The following is a 19198-nucleotide window of genomic DNA, read 5'->3' as shown; positions in this document are numbered from 1 at the left end:
AAAAAGCTGATCGACACTATAACATTAATTTTGCACTGACAAAAAAAATACAACTTCATACTACACAAATGTTGATTTCATGAGTACTGGTACTCCAAATGAAATCAAACACCTTATTAAACAACTGAATCAAATAAGCGCCCAATGTGAACAAAACAATTACAGTACAAAAAAACAAATGCATTTTTCTTCCAGTGCCAGTATATCAGATGAATTACATTTCCTTCTTATGATAAAACAACAACAACAGTAAGAATAACAATCCATAACAAATGTAACGAATACAATAAATTTGAAATGAACACAGAAATGAAGAAAAATCATTTACTAATTTATACCGAAACAAAAGGAAAAAGCAAAATAATGGGCTGTTTATCTTGTGGGGTTCTTCTTTTTGTTTTCTTCCATTGCCAAAATTTAAAAAGTGTTGGATAATTTTCTTACCTACTGGTTAAACATGATCTAGTCTTCCTCCTTTAAAGAAGGAGGTACAGTAAACTGATGCGTAAGTGGGAATCAGCACAGCTTCTTTGCGGGAATCCTCGTACAGTAACCGACAACAGACCTTAACCAGAGGCAACTTTTTAGAGAGGAAAATACAGGGAACACCAACTCACTGTGCAATCACATGGCTTACGTTCAGATGCTAATAGCAAGCATCCTTTACATCCTTTGTTGCTGAAGGGCGTTTGATGTTAATGCTTATGCTGAACCTGATAAAACTACAGCATCCGCTTGGTGCATCTGTTCCAAATTGTGTGATTTACAGTTACTTTTGCAGAGGTACATATTCGCGTTTTGCCACAATCACGCGATACGTCCTCCAGTTTTATGAACAGTTTTTTTCACAAGATTTGCAGAACTGGCTGTAAAACAAGTGCAATTTTGAGCATGTAAACACTGGATCTTTCTCTTCCTGGCTGTGGAGATGAATCAGATGGTGCGGAGTAAAAATGTAGGAAAATTAACCTTTTAAAACTCAGGTCATGCAAAACAAAACCAGTTACAAGGTACATACAAAATAATGAATGCACCAACAAAAGTTCTTCCAACAGTGAGGAGCCAGTCAGCCTTGTTCTGGTGTTTTGGTTGGTTCAACATGCTCGCGTGGTTGTGGTTCACTCTTTCAGTGCCACATGAAGCGAGCTAATGTGGAGACTGGAGATGAAACTTTGGTAAGATGTGTAATGGCATTTAACGTGGCACTTTATAGAACATCGAAAAGAGCACAAGCCCACATTAACTAAACTGTTTAATAATACTATGAGATTCGTGGATCTTTACATGCACCCAGGGAATAATTTTGTATTAATACCCTCACCCCCGCTAAAAAATACTTCACTACCATCCTACACAGATTTGTGCAACTGAGCAGTTGCATTTAGGCAACTGGCTGAGTGCCTTGCTCAAGGGCACATGCGACTGTCTTGTTGAGGAACAGGTAAGAACATCCCACTCGCCTTCTTAAGGCAAACCTGCTCCTCTAGCCTCTACGAGCCAGCAAGCCAATCATGCCCTTAATTTTCTGAGAGGATTCACGGATGACTGAGTGGTTTATCCATGGCTGAGGTAAATGCAGCAGGTGTCCTGTACTGAAATCTTCTGCAAATCCTAAAGTTATTAGGAAATTCCCATTCGCTGAGAGTGCACCAAGGCCGCATACTGTAATTTCCAGGCATCTTCAACAGCATTAGCATTAGCCTTGTTCTGGAGGGAATGGGTGAACCGATACAAGCTCGGGACCACCAGAAACTCCTTCACTGTCAGAGGACTTTGCATTGATTTCTCCATTATTTTGTGCACACCGTGTATTTCTTCTGTTTCATTTTTTAGGTTTCGTTTGCAGAAGTATGCCAATGCTAGAGAAGCTGTCCATGCCATTAGCAGTGAGGCTAGCTGGTATTACGAACTGCCATGTTTTTGTTCATGCATTAAGAACTATTAAGTGAAAGATATCATATTTACAGTACAATTCACATGTAATTACACATATACACTAGAGGCAAGAAAATTCACATTGAAATCAGTTCAACACATTTTTTCTCCTCCTCCTCCTGCTCCACTCCATGAACATGTGTCAAAAGAAATTTATTTTCTCTCTCATATAAGCAAAAAATTTAAAGTGAAAGCATAGAACAGAAGATCCTCACAGCTTTTTGGGGAACAATGTGCTGATTTCGTGTTCAGAAAGCAGGTAATACATGTTCTCCCTGAAACGAGTGGTGGAATTTTGTTGTTGTATTTTTTCTTCTTCTTCTGTGAGCATGCAAGGGCCGCTAATGTTTTCCCTCCGTATTTGCTTGGTGTTTATTAAAGATATGCATTTACTATTGACAAAAAAAAAAAAAAAAATATATATATATATATATATATATATATATATATATATATATATATATATATATATATATATATATATATATATATATATATATATATATATAGATATAGATATATAGATATATATATAGATAGATATATATAGATATATAGATATATATATGAAAATGGATGCTTGAATTGATTTCTGTCAATAAACCAACCTGAACAAGAATGTGATACTTGTGTCAGTTTACATCACAAAATGTAGTGTAAGTGCAAATCATTGAACCCTAGTCAAACGCGTTCCACCAATTTACTTAAAAACACTTGTGGTTGTGATACTTTAACAAACAAAAAGTGCTTGTTTATACTAGAACAAACGGTATAATCTGGCCTCATAGGTTGACCAAACTCTTAGCGAAGATCCACCAAATTCCATTCAAACAGTTTGACAAGCTGTTAGTGTGCAGCGCAGGATGAAATGACAAAAATTCATTAAAAAAAGAAAAGAAAAAAGAAGTAAATTGTGTGTTACTGGTATGAACTTCCATTTATCATTACTCTTGTTTTATTGTAACCTGCAACATAAATTGGAATATGTATATCTCTCTCCCCGACTCAGAGAACTCTGTGTATCACTTACCAATTAGGGCTGTCACGATAAAAAAAAAAAAAAATCAACAACATTATCAAAATAAAAAAAAGGCACTAATGCTGTTGGTCAAATTCTAATATAACTTTGTTTATTTTGGGTTCTTTTTTTGGCAAATTAATTAAACTCATAATACAACTGCATGGAAGTTATGAGGGACTGTGACTGTAACTCTACAGAGGCATACAAAAAAACAAAAGCAAAACATTTATTACATGTGCATATTTAGCACAAGATCCATATTGCATTCCTAAATATCACAGTTAATGCTAATAAACGGTTATCGTGACACCCCTAATGTCGACTGTCCACACTGTGGGAGTGCAATCAAAATCTGACTGCAAAAAAACGACTGGAAAACTGAGGACTGTGTACAGTAATGATGTCAACTGAATGTTTTACATCAGAACATCCTCATATGTTAAAATTGCAGCATATGTGTAACAGGGATGCGTATAATTATGTCAAAGGGGCACTCCACTTTAGCATTAGTTGGGCGGGTGTTTGGCGCTACTACTGCATATGTGAACGAAGCTGCATAAAGCTTTTGTGCTCCAAGTGATGCCATTTTGGTGGAGTTTCTTCCGTAGATGCAAGACTCTAACATGAAAAGATTTATGAGAATAATAATTTTCTTTAAAAACAGACATTTCTCCTTCTTTTTGCTCTAAACTGTCCATCAGTCTGATAGGAGTGTGATGCTAAATCAGTGAAATGCTATTTTAAAACTGGTACTGGGCTTTTTTAGGCGTGTCGTAACCACTGCCTGTGTTTTTTGTTGACAGCCTTAACTCACTTTCATTTGGCAACTTTAAAAGACCCCACCCCCTTTCTATCCTTTACCCTTGCTACAGTACGCCACTGAATATGTAATCTTCACTTAACAAGAGAACCTGCTCCCGGGCTTGGTCAAATTTTCTCATAAATAACTATTTCCTTTTCTTCAGTAATCGCTGTGTTCTAGCCGCATGATTAGACTTTAGGATCACCGAGACAGCAGACTACTTGGCTGCTGGAACAAAGACAAGATATCCGATATAAACACACTACACTATGTATTTGTGTTACTCTTGTTGTCTTTCTGTAAGATTTCATGGGTTGCTTTATATTCAACAGTGAGTGTTCTTCTTTTTTGCTTCTAGAGAATAAGACAACAATGCATAAAATGTACACAATAAGGAATACTAAACTCAGCTCAAGGCTTGGGCCACATCACAATACAAACTTCACTAAGATGTAAGGAGACAAATTGGTTTCTGATTAGCACTCCTTTTATTTTAACACACCTTAGACACCTTAACTTCATTAATATGTTTGTGTGTAGTTGCTCTCTTTGTAACTTTTATTTTTTTTCTCCGGGGCCAATGCCCCTAACTAGGTTTGGTTGTGTATGTTGCTGCTTTTTGCTCTCTTTTCTGTCTTTCAAAACTTTTACAGAGTGTCAGCTGTCCATCTGCTTTAATATCATAAAACGCTTTTTAGTGGCTACAATTTTTCAACCTATATACACTATTAACCAGGCCTATTAAAAAAACTAAAAATACAATGAATTAATTAATGAAATACAAAATCTTAGAGGTTTTTTTTTTCTTTGCAAATGAACCTGAGCACTGAAAATGCAATGTGTGTGTGTCTGCATGTGTGTGTAGGTGTGTGTTTGTGTTTGAGCAAAACAGCAATAATCCATATGGATTGTAGGCCTTTTGGTTGTTACATCATTCAATTTATGGCTATTTCTGGGACACTTTCCCCCCCAAGAATCCTTCCTGCTTATAGGCTGTCGTTTCTGATCCTCGGGGTTTGGCGTATGTGTGGGATGGCACTGACTGAGTTTAAGATTGAAACGTTGAATACTTTTTTCCCCAACACCTTCTGAACGAACGTGCTGCCCGATACTGTCCCGATCAAATAATCTCGACCTCAGAGCCTCCGACACTGAGAAGAATGCTCAACGAACAAAACAAAACAAAAAAAGAATACTATATACTCAATGACAACTGGTCAAACTGTAGGCGGATATGTTGACTCTTTTGAATATACATGTTCGCACATCTTCACTGCAGAATAATTTCAAACGAATCACAAAAGCAATCCTCCGTTTCCTCTTAGCAAACACAAAGCAGGATATGACGTCAATGAACGCTGCATCTAAAGAGCGTCGTTAGGAGGAAAGAAACAGCACAAATATACTTTCATGAGAATACTGAATGATAAAATGTACAGAATATGCTTTTTTTTTTATCTCCAAACAATCAAAATGAGTAATGCATACCTTTGACTCTTTTATCTTGTAATGCCCTAGCTCTAGAACATGTTCTGACACTCTCTGAAATCACAGTATTTTTCAAGTCAAAACCATATCTACAATAATCAGTATTTTGTTTTTAACCGTAATGAAAAAAAGGAGCCCTCTCCCTCAACCTCCAACCCCCCACCCAATCCCCACCCTCCCACGAGGACGCGTTTGTAAAAACAACATGAGAAGAGAAAGGAATACAAGGGTTGTGTTGACTCTCGTCGAGAATGCGGCGGTCGTCCCCCATCCGAGCGGCCCTCTAATGGAGACCATTAGGCCAGAGTTGATGTCTGATAAAGAGAACGATATCACTTCAAAAAACCCAAGGAACAACACATAATCCAAACAAGGTTGCTGTACATAGTAGAACCGGAGATTTCCGTGCATGTTATCCATGGGTGATGGCAGGGGTGGGGGAGGTGGGGGATTCGGCTGTAGGGGTGCGTGTGGGGGGGTGCCAAGGATCTCACTCAGCTGATGCCTGAACAGACAAGCCACCACTGATTTCATGAGCTGCAGAAGAGGATTTTTGATTACAGTAAGTATCAATAAAAAGTCAATGGGACTCTGAGACATCGTTTCTCTCTCGAGAGCTTTCGCTTTCTCTTTTTTTTCTTCTCTTTTTTTCCCCCTTTTCTTTTTTTTCTTTTTTTTTTTTTAGCAAAAATATCATGCAGTCTTTAGTTCCAAAACCCCCCTTGGTGGGATCTCGTGTTTGTTTTGTTCGTTTCAGCAGGAAAAAGAAACTCAAAGTCTCCAAATTCTTCTTTCACAATTATTCTTAAACATTCAAGTCATCCTATTAATACTTTGTACAGCAGAAAGGTCTTTCGGATTTCACATGTGTATATATAAATATAATATATAGAAATATGCATATACATATGTTCAACTCGTATATGTGTATACATATTTTGGAACTGTATCAAAGCCAATTTAATGTGCTCTCAAAATATGGCCCATGATTCCTTGTGGGATGCACATCATTTCACATAGTACAACCAGTAGATAAGGTTGAAAAATCCAAAGGTGATAGGGAAAATGACCCGGGACCACTTGTCAATGGTGCTAACATCTGACAGGTTGGGGATTTTCAACTTGAGCTTGGAGGAGCGTCGTCTTAGCCGACAGTTGGCCCGGCTCCGCATGGCACTCCGATCCAGCGAATGGTGGCTGAAGCCATCTCGGGGGGCCATGGGCTTCCTGAATTGGACCCCGGAGCTGTCAAAGGACATGACCGAATTCCGAGAGTCACTGACGCTGCTCCCCACGTCAGAAGGCATCACTTCGTTATTCATCTCCAGCGTGGTGAGGAGGATGTTTCCATAAGCATCCACCTGTGCAAAGCGGCGAAAGACACAAAGATTCAGCGAGGTCTGAAATGCCAAGGAGCAGCCCCATTAATCCCATTAAAACTGATACTTATGTTAAACCCCCCCTCCCATCCCACAAGCTGTCAAGCTTAAGCAAAATGCAGGGATGATATGGAATGTCATTTCTCGCATGCAACAGAAATAGTTAACAAGACTTTCTTTATATATTACTGCTATTATTATTTTCTTTCTTTTTTTTTTAACACAAGTTACTTTATCGTGAGGTCTGGCCTACAGCTGATATGATTGCTAAATAAATGTACCCCAACTTTTCTTTGTTCCTCGAGATACAGATTTCTTCGCTGTGTAAATGACCTGAAGGTGTTGGTTTGAAACGGCACGGAAATGGAGTCCTTGCAATGTGAAAGAAAAATGAAGAGAACATTAAACGGCTATAAAAATACTGGCAAATAAGCACATTTTCTCAGAAATTACACAAGGCATAAGACATAGAGTTAACAGGAACAACTTTTGAATAAACATAGCATTTTTAGTACCTCACACACAGGAAAACAGGAAAGGGGGGGGGGGGGGGCTTTTTTCACTCCATTTTAGCATCTGTCATTGGCAAATTGCATAAGTGCTGATGCTTCCTTATCTTACGTTTTGATGTTTATCCAATTTTTCTTTTTTTCATTTTGCAGGAAAACAGGCGCTGAAATATAAGGCCGGCCGAGTGAGAGTGAATAAAGCCTACAGCATAAACATAGACAACAACCTAAATAAGAAATGGGAATGTTTACACCACTGTTGAGTTAGATGAATAGGTATCTCAATGAAAAAGGCTATGTTCGATAAAAAGCAGTCAGTGCTTGAGGGAGAAGCAATGGATGATGGTCGGTGAATGCATATTAGGCTGTGGTGGCATCAGTATGCTTGTGGAAGATTACTTCAGGGACTAGTGTATGCATATGTGTCTTTGGATAAAATGGCTGTGGCTCGAAATCTTATGTGCAGAACATCGTTGTTTTGTACTTGAACTCTGACTGACACAGAGAGGTGGAGTACAAAAAAAGGGGGGGAAAGAGAGAGAGAGAAAGAGGCGGCAGATGAAGATGCAAACCTGTTCCCTCAGGCGCTTCTCTTCGTATCTTGTGCGCTCATTGTTGGCTTTGTTCAGCCTCTCGCTGAGTTTCTTCTGTTGCGCGGGGCCCCGACCAAAGAACACGTAATTTACAAAGGCATATTCAAGCAGGGCCAGGAACACAAACACAAAACAGCCCATGAGGTAGACGTCGATGGCTTTCACGTATGGAATCTTTGGGAGAGTCTCCCTAAGGTGGGTGTTAATAGTGGTCATGGTAAGCACCGTTGTCACACCTGAGTACAGCAGCACACACACACACACAGAAAAGAAACACAGAGACCGTCAGATACTGCACATGTACACACTTTTACTCCAAACTGTACTTGTGTATCGTTACTTACTGCGTGGTGATAGAAGTGGTGAAAGGAGTGCACAATTTACTTTTATTTAGACAAAAATGTCATTCCAGTGTTCTTTTCTCCCTTTTAATCTTGCATTGCTTTGCTAATATAGTGGTAACTAAGTAATATTTGCCTTTAATGCGTGTTAGAGGAGATAAGGAGAAAAGTGGGATTGTTAAGTAAATGTAATCGGATACATATTTTTACTAGAGTTCATTGATTGGCTCCAAAGTAGGAGTTACAGTTCGCCGCTTTCACAGGGCCTCTGTCACTAACACAGAGAGACAGCCAACCATTCACATCTACCTCCAATTTACAATCACCAGTGAACCTAACATAAGCCTGTCTTTGGACTGCCAGAGAAAGACCATGAAAACATCCCCACGCAGAAGGGCCCAGCTGGGGGGTGGATTTGAACAGAGGACGCTGCACCATCACTATGCCACCGTGCCACCCTGATCACATCTTAGTCTAACTATCATAGCGTTAGTCACTTTGATGCGGTTTATTCAATTATCATGGCAGACAATGCTCTGAGAATACTTGAGAAATTGGATAAGTGTCATGAAAGTTACCAATTTTGGTAGTGTAGCTGGGCCTTGTGTCATTACTAATTATTTGCAATAAAAATATTATATTTAAAATAAAGATTTTTTTAATACTGTCTCACTGAAATAGTTGTGTTATTCTGTTTTTGGACTAATTTCTGGGAACAAAAGAAATTCCACATGACCGCAATGTCCTATTGAAAATAGCTGATGCTGTGACCTTTAGGTGTGCGTTTGTTGTAATTATCTATCAGTCATTTGCCTGTATATGCTTCAGAGTTACACAGGAACAAGTAACACTGCACGACAGCCACATGTTGTTCCTTCCTGTGATAATAAATATATTCTAGCAGAGATAGTTATGAGTTTAATAATGCAGCAGTGGCTGCGGCTTACCCAGGGCCACCCGAGCTGCAGAGGCATCGTAATTGATCCAGAAGGAGACCCAGGAGAGGATGGTGATCAAGATAGAGGGCATATATGTCTGCAAGATGAAATATCCAATGTTCCTCTTAATCCTAAAACTCAGTGAAAGCCTTGGATATGCACCTGTAAGGAGAGAGGATGGAGGATGGGTGATTTTGGAGCAGGAGAAGAGTGAAAACACATTAGTAAAAAAAAAGAAAAAGAAAGAAAGGAAAAAAGAAGGGAGAAACCATGGCACAATTTAAGTGTTCCAAACTCTGCACTTTGACAACACGCAGGGTAGTCATTTCTCCATTTGTTCAGATGGAGCACTTAATTTCCCCAAAGCGATGGATTCCTTTCCAGGGACAAGTTCGATTCCAATTAAACATGGCAGAAAGTCGCAAACGAGGCAGATTTTTCTGCAACCCCTATCTCAGCAGGCAGCTCCAGCATCCCTCTGAGAATTGTCACAGTGAGCTGCTCTGCTTTTCTTTTGCACTTTCTCTGTCCTCTAAACATTAACAAACGGCCATTTTTAAAGGTGGATAATTGCAGTGCATGCCTATATGCTGAGAGGAAGAAAAATGTGTGCCGTAAGTCATTTATTGCAGAATCTTACCAGAAAATGTTTTCTAGGAAAACTATCAGCCAATGTAAACACTGATGGGTGGTTTCTCTGCTGTCTAGACAAGATATTTTTTAAAAAAAAATGTAAATAAAACTAGAATACAATGATGTACAAAAGATTTTGAGCACAATATTTAATTGGAAATCGTGCAAGGGCATGTTTATGTCTAACAGAATTTCATTTTGAGTGTGAAACTGTCAGCAAAAGTTGCGACAGGGGCACCGTGTTACATCTTGTCATTTTTTTACACAAAAAGATGAGCATTTGGGAACTGAACAGGTGAATGTGTTATCCAGTGTTGGTTTTTACTTTTTTACTCTGGATGCTATAACTCCAAGAGGATTTGGTTGGACATTATGTTGCTGAAAGAACTTTCGGCAAAAAGTGCTGCTCTAAAATCTTCATGAATTTTATTGAGTATTAATGGGAGCTTCTGTGCCATTGCACTAATGCACCACCACACAATAGAAACTGTAGTTGTTGGCTTTGGACCAATGTGTTACCTGACTTACCACCTTTAAGTCACTGATCTGTCATCTTGTCATCTCACCAAAGGACAATTTTCCACTTTTTTTTTCTTTGCATGATTTTCACTTGTATTGTATTGTCGATGTAGCAACCTCGAATTACCTGTAAATCTTTTAATGGACATTCGCATAAATGCCTTATCAAATGTGATAAATACATGCCAGATAAAGAGCAGCAACAAATATTATTGGAAGTCGTCAAACTCAATGAATTATTAATCATACATTCGACTTTTTCCTCTGTTTACCCTTGTCTGGTTGCTTAAGGGAAGTTGGAATCAGTTGAAACACAACTAAAAGGACATTTATGTTACACGTCTAAGGTCGCTTCTACATCTTTGCTTGTTGAAAGTCCGATGAGAAGATTAATAATCCGTACGCTGAATACGAAGCACAGATAGAGTGAAGTGTTAGGTTAACATAAATACTGCAAATAAGGATAATGAGCTAGCATGCCTGTATTCAGAGGGGAAAAAGCTCACCTACTAATAAAGCTATTTATCTCTCTCAAGCGCTCTAATTAACACATCTCATCCCCGGAGTCACTGACGTTTGCCGAGCAAACTGACAAGATTGCAAGGAGGCACTGCCACGGGCCAAGAAGTATACAGTATAAGGCAATATTGTCAAGGTCTGCGGAGGCAGACCGTGCGGAAAGGTGTGTGGTGGACCCAGGTGCGAACACAAACGAGGATGCAGGAGTGGATTCCAACCAAAACGAGCCTTTTATTATGGCTGAAAAACTCATGGAAAAGAACAACAAAGTAACTGAGGGAAAACCTGAACATAGACTGGGAAACTATGACTCTAATGAGATTTAGACTGCAAACTACAAACTATGGCTGGGATACTATGACAAGGGGTAGGGGAGATAACACAGACGACGCGAGACAGACTGTATGAAACACAGAGACTAAATACACATGAGGGATGATCAGGGGAAGTGGCCACACATGGGAACACAGCTGACACACATGAACTTAACGACAGGACAGAAGGAGTGAAACTGAATACACTGACCGTGAATACAGACTTTCAAAGTAAACCAGGAAACATGGAGATTAGACAAGACACATGAACCGGGGAGACGTAGTACAGGGGAGATGACATAACCACACGAAGGGCAAGGGAGACTTAATACACGGGTAATATGTACAAATGGCTGGACTGCCTTAGTGACCCTAAACAAAGAATAAACATCAAAATAGGCTAAAACACAAAACACTGGGTCGCACGACCCAGGACCATGACAAATATAAAAGCTGCTGCTTTTGCACTTTTTGTTTAAAGTAAACAAGATATGTTTTGTTAATTGGTAGTTTAATTCCTGGAAAAAACAGCCTCCCCCTCATCATTGCTCTCCATCTTCATAGCTCACTGTGCACAGCAGTAGTTTTCTTGTAGTTATGATTCTTTTAATAGCAATAATGATAAATAAAAGCTAAATCAAGAGTTTTAGAAGTGTTGCATGAGTAATCCTGATGAGACAGTTCTCTATAATCTCTAATTTGTGAGAAACAAAAAGATGTTTGCTGGACCATTTCAGGCTTTCATAACCAGCAGCTCAGTTTCTAAATTTCTGCATTTTTATTGTGATTTATTGTGCTTGTATGCAGCCTCTGTCTAAATAGATGTGAAGCATTCTTACCTGTAGTAAAGATGACCTCCTTGGACACCAATTGGGTGGCCACGATGGAGAACTGAGGTAACTCTAACTTGTCAACGCCTGTAACAGCATTGTCTCCTCCTTCCCAGAAGAATACAATGTCATCTGTGGTATATCCATCTGTGCCAAGGTCGGGGAAAATGAGAAGTCAGGGGAGGGAGGTGTAAATGTGATAAAGAAACCCTCGTTAAAGTCAACCACATTTCTGTATGAAGTCTGATACATGAGTATGGATAATAAGTCAGGGCCTGCACTGCTTTGAAGTCACTGAGAGTTCAGGAACATGGTGTCTTTATATGTCTGTTGACTGCCTTCCTAGATAATAGTTATCTATCTATCTATCTATCTATCTATCTATCTATCTATCTATCTATCTATCTATCTATCTATCTATCTATCTATCTATCTATCTATCTAAGAACATCATATAAACAGAAAAGCATGGTAGTGGTAGTGTGATGATCTGGGGTTGCTTTGCTACTTCGGGAGCATCAACCAGGATTTCTGCTCGTTACTAGAATGTCCTGAAGTAGAATTCCCTGCCATCAGTTTGTATCCTGAAGCTCATGCATACTGGAGTTATGTAGCAGTCAAAGTCCAGACTTAAATTGAATTGCTTTGGCAAGACCTTAAAAGGACCGGACCGTTCCTGCTAAAAAACTAAACAAAAAACCCTCCAATGTGGCTGAATTAGAACAATTCTTCAAAGAAGAGTGAACCAAAGCTCCTCCACAGTGGTTTGAAAGACTCATTGCCAGTATTTGCAAATGCTTGACTGCAGTTCTTGCTGCCAAGGGTGGCTCAAAAAAGTGCATGTGGCATTTGTTTTTCACATAGGGACGGGTAGATTCGGATAGCTTTTTCTCCTTAATAAAAGCTATCATCATTTAAAAACTATTTTGGGTTATGTTTGTCTAATATTAAAATTTGTTTCACGATCTAGAACATTTACGTGTAACAAACGTTCATGTTTTTGTTGTAGTTTTTCATTTGGTGTATTTGTTAAGTAAAAGATCAAGTGTAGTCAAGCAGTGGGAGCAGGAAGAACACATTTTTGCTTAAGACTTAAATCTACCAATCCATAATCACATGCTTCACTATCCCATCTCCTGTGAAGATATAGCCCCGTATGCATTAATATCTACATAAATTAACATATACTGTATCATAGGTATGACGCGCCCACATATTCTCAACTGGCAGTGCAATTGAAAGTGACCACAGTTAGATTTATGTCAGTAGGCCAGCATGCATTCACTGCAGAGCCGTTTCTCAGTCTGAGAAGTATTACTCCATTTCACATTCTACTACTCTGTGCTCAGACCTGGACTGCATTCAGTAAGGGACCAGGATTCATTACTATTAAATCTCTCTTTTAGGTTATAGGAAATGCGACATTGTCCATGAAATTGAAACAAGTGGCTGACTTATAAATCAAACTGATGTTTAATGTGCACCATTCACTAGTGCATAGCTTCCATGACTGTAAATAGCAGAAATGCATGCAAGTCTTTAATTCACAGCCTGTCCATATTTGATTGCTTATTGAAATCCCCGAGGGTAAATGCTAGGCAGTTTTATCTTGAACAACATGAACCACAAAATATCTGGTGTATTGAGCAAGTGGATTTGATTGATGGAACGGTCAATGAAAATGATCAAGCAAATACAATTTTTAATTACACCACAAGCATATTTTTCTCTCGGATAATGATTTATTGAAATTAAAGCATTTGGGGGAAAATAATATGTGAAACAGCTGCCAGCTAATGTTAGGAGTTGTATTTTATAGGAAAGTTTAAAGTGAAGTGCAGACTTTTAGTTTTTATTTCAAGGGCTTTTTTTTTTCAATAACTATTTGGGAATTACAGACACTTTTAAACACAGCCCACTCGTTTTCAGAGGATCAAAATTATGAATTGACACAATTTTAAATATAAGGATTGTTTTTTATACTTGGATGAAAATTCTTTGACTGGCTGAAATCTTGTTTGTGGTTCTCTCTGCCTTCAGGTTTGTACTTAGTAACTGAAAAGCATGCACTGTTGGGTTGAGACCAGGAAATTGATAAATATCCCAAACCCTTCCTGGTCTTTTTTGATACTTTGTTGATGTTTGTAGTTTTGCATTGTGCATCTTTTGGCAAATTATGGGTAGAGGATACGCTACTTTGAGTTTATGATTGTTTTTTACTTTGTTTTCTTTGTTAACACAAGTATTGTTTGATGGCTTTGTGTTGTGGTAGTGGTAAGACTGTTTATTAATCGGTGAGCATGGCTAACTTATTAGTCTTTCCCAAAATATCAAACTGCCCCTTTAGGACATACTGAAAAAGTTCCGATTTTTGAAAGAAACATACTACCTTATTCAAAGTATCTGGGTCCAGACTACCTTCTAAATGAATCATTGCTGATAAGCCCTGAATCTGGTGCTAAATGGAACCTAACCAATAACTAATTACTACCTTCTTGCTACCGATATATTGGTTACATGTCTTATATACAAATTATTCATTGAAATGTATGATGTGGATGTGATGGGTAGAGTTAGTATATTATTTATTAATGTGGACACTATGTTACACATTGAAAGTTCACTACGGTTTGCAGTATTAATTACTGGCCTTTGCCACTGAATAATCCACGGCTGGCTTGGTCCATCTGTCACACTGATGGCGGACTGTGACTATTAAAACTGGGACTTCAGCTCAGCCAAAACTTAGCCGCAACATTAAAAAGGCAGCAACCGGGAAAAAGATTTTGCCAGTAATAGGGACTATATCTCAACCTCACTTCCTATTTCATCAACTTAAGTGATGTCGTCATCCAAATAGATTCAATTTTCCTCCCTTTTCCTGTAAAGAACGCAGACAGTTCGAGTGTATCGGTGTTTTCCCAGACTACTGAAAGGAACCAAAGAAGTTATCTAATTTTTGTGCGTGTATTTCATTTCAGCTCAGTTTTGCAGTCATTTACGGTCATATTAGTTTCTCTCCTCTGCGTTCTTTGCTGATCTATGCACCCTAAAAACCCTTTTAGATTGATTACTGTCTCTTTTGGAGGTGAGTAATCAATGCACATCATCAAGCACTGCAACTTTTTCTTTTTCTGAAGGCAGTCATGAAGTCATATACGCCGAGGGTTAAACATCAGACAATTGCCATACATGTGCAAAGATGACAAATATCTTTCTAATTCCTCATGCTACAAAATAAACCAAAATAAAACTTTATGTATTTGCACCTAATTCAATATAGATTACCTGTATTGTAGTGATTAGCTAGCAAAAAAGTCATGGTTGAACATTAGGGTGGAGCATACTGGGGGCCGTCTGCATTATGCGAAACTCTTGAACCTTTTATGCATCAGTTTATGAAGGAAAATTATTATCAGGCCTGGGGAGTAAAAATATGACAAAAATTCTGATATAAAATAGAGTTAAGCTCCCAGACAAACCATACTGCTTTTAAATAATTATTCTCAGCTTTTCTTCCCCCTCACAGTTTGGGCCACTCTCCTTAAAAGTTGCTTTAGTTAATTGAGGCTGCAACACTGATTCTTTTTCATCCATCCTGCTTGAGATCATTGTCCTGCTACATGGTCCAGTTCCGGACAAGGTTTCGCTGTTAGACAGAGGGCCTCACATTTGATTGTACAATCATTTGATATACAGAAAAGGTCCTGGTCATGGCTCCAAAACAAGACCAAATCATCACCCTTCCACCACCGTGCCTACATGTTTGTGCTGATATGGTTTTTTGGATTTTTCCAAATGCAGTGCATTCTTGCATACTTTTTCTAATTGTAGTGTCATGAACTTTAACATTTAACATGCTAACTAACATGCTAACTCTGAGCATTGCACAGTTTGACTGAGAACAAAAATTTATACTTATGGCTGTAGGTATGTTTTTTTTTTTTTGAAGGGTCTTTTGCATTACTCACAGCTTTCAATTTCCAGGGTGCAGTTCTGTTCATCAAGAGGGTACCTCCTTAAGTCCATCATGCAAGCAGCAGTAGTGGTTATCCTGTGAGACAAAGACAGAATAGAGACATGAAGACCTGGTACAGAAAAGACCAGATGAGGGGAGTAGTAAAAAGTCCAACAACAAGGAAGACATAGTGCAGTGGGGCAAGGAGTGGTCCTTTACCTGGAAGTTTCAAGTTCTAATCCTGCATGAATCCAAAACTTGCATTAACCTTTTTACGGCACATGTGAAGCTCATGGTCAGGAGATCTGCAGGAAGTAGATTTTCTTTTTTCAAATTCTTCCTTTTCTTGACATTTTTATATTTCTCCTTTAATATAGAGGTCATCATTTGTCATGTTGTACATAATAATGAACCATTAGTATGACGATTCCATAATCAAAATTCCCTTTAAGAGTAATTATTCTGCAGGTCATTGATTTGATGACAGTTTGTCAATACTCTATCTGTCCCTATGGGTCTGAACATACATAGCTTTGTAGGTTCTTTTCTATAAAGGGGAAAATGTGAGACTTCAGTGTGATTTATACATTTGTGATTTTTGAGGTCTGGTGACGTTATTTCGTTTTATGTGGATCACTAACTGCTCAGAGCCTGCATAGGATTTTGTCGATTTATGTTATTTATTGCTTGCTCTGAGATATGCATTTCTGCCAGGTAGCTTTAGAAAAATGTATGCATAGTAGCTTAATGCCAATAAATCAAGGCGCACGGGAAAGCAGCTTTGGCTACAAATTACACATGTGGGGGTCTTTGAGATATTCACCGGTGCAGCAGATTTTAGTTATTACATTTCTGCGGTTTATACCAGCTGGTATGTGTTCATCACACCAGTTCTCATTTGCTTACTGCTGCCCTGTGCAAGTAAAATATATTTACAGTAAATTAACTTTCAGGTCATCGCCTTGTGACAGAAGCAAGCAGCACATTCATGTGAGAGCATGATAGCACCTCACAAAGTTTCAGCTTTTAGAGGATGCAATACTTTCGGGATACACTGAATCATATAAGCCACAGATGCTGCCAGAGTCCATGGTTTTATACTAATATAGCAAGAAAATATACACAACCATCTACCATAACTAGAATTAGAAATACATTAGATAATAAGCTCTTTGTGCTGGAAATATATTGCTTGAACACAGAGTCTGTAAATTGGTCATGGTGGCGTGAACACAGTTCTGCTGGCAGGTAATTGGAAAACAAAATATGTTCTGCTGAAGCTGATTTGGCTATATTTACACCCCAGCATGTGTGGCTACTAAAGCCATGATGGCAAAAGGCACCATGAAGGGTAAAGAAAATTATACATGTACATAAACAAAGTGTGCGACACGTATGTGTTTATTATTCACAATAACACTGTGCTGCATTCTGCTGCACAAGCAGTAAGCTGTTCAATCTGCATGCTGTTCTGCTCTACTGTACCGCACCTCCCTGTTGTCTCACAGCGATCTTCTGCTGAGAGGGTATAGCAGGGCCACTATTGTTACACACTGTGACAAGATAACATCATGCCTAATTACATTAACAGAAAAGGTCCCTTGGCAATCGTGATTCGAGACCAAAAGTTGAAAAAAGTCAAAGTTAACAATAATTACAGTTTAGAATTGCTATATGAGTCCATTTAGTCGGTTTCTCCCTGCACTTGTAATATGAGCACCATGAACACCATGTTAGAGAAAGACCAGGGTTTGGAGTAAACTAGATTTATGCAAACATACAATTGGGATTGAAGTTCATAGATAAAATAAACAGCTGAAAGTGGATAGTGCAGCAGTCCTTCGATATCATGATTACAATAATAAAGACAAGGAAAAAGTAGAACATTCACAGTTAAAAGAAACATTGGCTACCAGTTGGAAACAAACAGAGGTCTCCTGGGTTACATTTGAATGTTTCCTCTTGTGTTTAGCAAACCTGTCCATCCACCCAGACCACCTCCCTACATACCTTTACCTGTGATCACTACAGTCTACTACTACTACTTGCCTATGAGATGGTTTTTTAAAAAAAGGCATCATCATATTAAAAGTTGAGTCCTTTGCAGTTCAGACCGCAGAAAGAACACGGAGACAAAAAAGAAAGATAAATTATCAGAGATCATTTCAAATCATTTGGGGCTTCTGTTATAGATAGTCTACATACTAGCCAGGTTTGGTCTTGGTGCTGAAATTGCACTGAAAACTCAAGGAGTCAACAGAATTTGAGCTAATAGCCTCATGCAAACAGAAAGCAGCCAGTTTCCATTATCAATAATCTTGTCTCTTGCCTATAGATTATTCATCATGAAGTGCAGATATCTGCAGTTTTATGCAATCCCATCAAACACTGTGTTGTTTTTTTACATTGATTAAATGATCAATTTAACATTTTCCTTTACTGCAGTTAAAATTATTAATTAAAATAAATAAGGTTAAAATCATAACTCTCTCTTTTTTTTCATGATTGCACAGCAAACATTAACAAAACATCCAAAAAAGAGAGCCACCCCCCCTCCAGAGAAAACTAATACGATGGGTCCTTTTTGATCATAAACAGGAAGACAAATCCTGTCAAGACACTGTTACTATTCTTAAAAGACAATACCCCTGATACAGCAGCACAGCGGAGCAGTGGAATCCAGGCAGCTGCAGAAACAGCAGCTCAGAGTAATGGACAGAAATGAATTCTTTACCCCTCGGCAAAAAAAAGAAGAGAAGCCCACAAGAAATGAAATTGACTTTATATGTGACAGTTAACAAGTCAGGAGAGAATCATCATTGAGTAGGCACGAGCTTGGATGGCTCACAGCGAGGGGCTGGGATTTGGAAATGTCAGCAGATGTAGGTCAGCAACTTCCAGTCCCACAAGAGATGGTCAGCAGCCTCAGACCTGTGCATGCACTGCAGTCTGACACTCAGCACTCTCTACGCTCTGGATTTTAAGTTTATATGCAATGCAATTTAGTTGTCTTTGGAGGTAAAAGACGAAAGTGAGGTATGGGGAAGGGAGCCATCTCAATAGGCCGGCCTTTGGAATTGGCATCTAACGCCTAAAGAAACCTTTGTGGTCAAAATTCTGTTTTGATGGAACTTTGCAGCTTCTTTTAAGTCACTGCATTGCAAAAATGATTCATGAACAAAAGGGCTGACTAGTATGCAGCCAGTAATATAAAAAATAAATAAATAAAAGGTTCATTCCACTCATTTCAAAGAATTATGCCAACATAACACCACTACTAAAAGCAATCTGGAGGTGGATCCCAGAGGCTCGGCACTACAGACTGGTAGGCTTTCAGATATCTGAGCAAAAGTTGTGACGCCTACGCAGTCTACTCCTGTATCCATCTCTGTGTGGTAGTTTGCTTACCAAAGAAGATC

At 38.7% G+C, this 19198-nt stretch overlaps 1 protein-coding gene across 3 annotated transcripts in view; it reads right to left on the bottom strand.

The window, feature by feature from the left end:
- Window positions 1–2515: 2515 nt before the first annotated feature.
- gabrb4 (gamma-aminobutyric acid type A receptor subunit beta4) overlaps window positions 2516–19198 on the bottom strand; it is an 85662-nt gene continuing 68979 nt past the window's right edge. For all 3 annotated transcript variants that reach the window (XM_082548566.1, XM_082548565.1, XM_082548567.1), the window contains 6 exons: window positions 15793–15875; window positions 11831–11968; window positions 9016–9168; window positions 7707–7963; window positions 6907–6996; window positions 2516–6607 (listed from right to left, as the gene is read on the bottom strand). In XM_082548566.1, the coding sequence (XP_082404692.1) occupies window positions 6254–6607; window positions 6907–6996; window positions 7707–7963; window positions 9016–9168; window positions 11831–11968; window positions 15793–15875 (1075 nt within the window). In that variant the 3' untranslated portion in view covers window positions 2516–6253. The remainder of the gene's footprint in view (window positions 6608–6906; window positions 6997–7706; window positions 7964–9015; window positions 9169–11830; window positions 11969–15792; window positions 15876–19198) is intronic.

This window comes from Aulonocara stuartgranti, assembly GCF_965226115.1.
Source record: "Aulonocara stuartgranti genome assembly, chromosome: 10".
NCBI lineage: Eukaryota > Metazoa > Chordata > Actinopteri > Cichliformes > Cichlidae > Aulonocara > Aulonocara stuartgranti.
Note: the sequence above shows the minus strand (reverse complement) of the source record. Positions and strands in the feature narration are given on the sequence as shown.